The sequence below is a fragment of the Telmatherina bonti genome, assembly GCF_933228915.1.
Source record: "Telmatherina bonti genome assembly, chromosome: 24".
Taxonomy (NCBI): domain Eukaryota; kingdom Metazoa; phylum Chordata; class Actinopteri; order Atheriniformes; family Telmatherinidae; genus Telmatherina; species Telmatherina bonti.
Window position 1 is genome coordinate 1,691,516 of NC_136633.1, and position 1,234 is coordinate 1,692,749.

General features: G+C 59.5%; 1 protein-coding gene across 1 annotated transcript in view; it reads right to left on the reverse strand.

The window, feature by feature from the left end:
* LOC306774031 (inhibin beta B chain) overlaps nucleotides 1-739 on the reverse strand; it is a gene marked incomplete at its 3' end in the record, with an annotated part of 5,243 nt that extends 4,504 nt beyond the window's left edge. Inside the window, exon 1 of the mRNA XM_079264002.1 lies at nucleotides 331-739. Coding sequence (XP_079120128.1) covers nucleotides 331-727 — 397 coding nt within the window. The 5' untranslated portion in view covers nucleotides 728-739. The remainder of the gene's footprint in view (nucleotides 1-330) is intronic.
* Between the last annotated feature and the right edge of the window lie 495 nt (nucleotides 740-1,234).

Sequence of the window (1,234 nt, forward strand, 5' to 3'; positions counted from 1 at the left end):
ACCCGGACTAGAACCCTGTTCTCCAACACAGACTAGAACCCTGTTCTCCGACCCGGAGTAGAACCCTGTTCTCCAACACGCAGCAGAACCCTGTTCTCTGACCCGGAGTAGAACCCTGTTCTCCAACACGCAGCAGAACCCTGTTCTCTGACCCGGAGTAGAACCCTGTTCTCCGACCCGGAGTAGAACCCTGTTCTCCGACCAGGAGTAGAACCCTGTTCTCCGACCCGGAGTAGAACCCTGTTCTCCAGGAGGAACGTGACCGACAGGAAAACTAAAACAAAGAAACAAATCAGTGAAGAAGAAAGCAGGTGGAACTGAAATCTTCACCTCTCTCCGCGAAGCTGATGATCTCCGAGCTCTCCTCCAGCACCTCGTTGCTCATCGGGTGTCCGTCCAGGTTGGGGATCTCCACCCTGCCGTCCTCGCGCAGCTTCCCCGCGTGCAGCTTGCGCAGCGCCGTCACCATGGCCGCCTTCGGCACCGGGTGCGTGATGTTGGGTCTCTCCCGCAGCTGCAGCCGATTCAAGATGTGCTTCTTGACCGTCTCCAGGAAGTCCCCGTCCACGCGGCCCGACTCCGGGTCCTCGGGCTGAGCGGCGCAGGACGCGCAGGTGTCGCGGGACGACGCCGCGTGCGCCTCCGCCTCGGTCCCGGGCGCGGCGGTGCAGCGGGTGGAGAGGACGCAAGCCACGAGGAGAGCCAGTCGGAGGAGACGGCTACTCATTTTCTGTGTGAGGAGGAGTGGAATCTCTTTTCCTCTTGCTTCAGAGCAGAAATCCTACAAACAACAAACAGGAGAGGAATCCTTCAGTCCCGCGCGGTCTCCATGCGTACCGTCGCTCCGCTCGGCTCTCACGCGCTTGGATGCAGCTTGAGAGGAAGATGTGCGCGCAGGAGAGTCTGTTATTACATGGTTATGAGGATGCTGAGGATCAGAAGTCCAGTTTGGAGCCGCGTCACGCGAACAGCATCACGGTGCCTCCACATGTTCCACACTCTCACAGGATCCGGATCCTGCTGGAGCAGGACCCGAGAAGTTCCTCCTCACACACCATCATCATCCTCACTGGTGACTCCCAGTCTGCTGCTCAGCCGATGTGCGCTGAAGATGATGAAGAGGAGGAAGAGAGGAAGGTGTGCCAGGCGGCGTTTCCATTCTGGCGTGTGTGAGACCCGAGGCGCCGCGCACCCTAAACTTTTATATGCGAGGGGGTGGGGGGAGGGGCACACG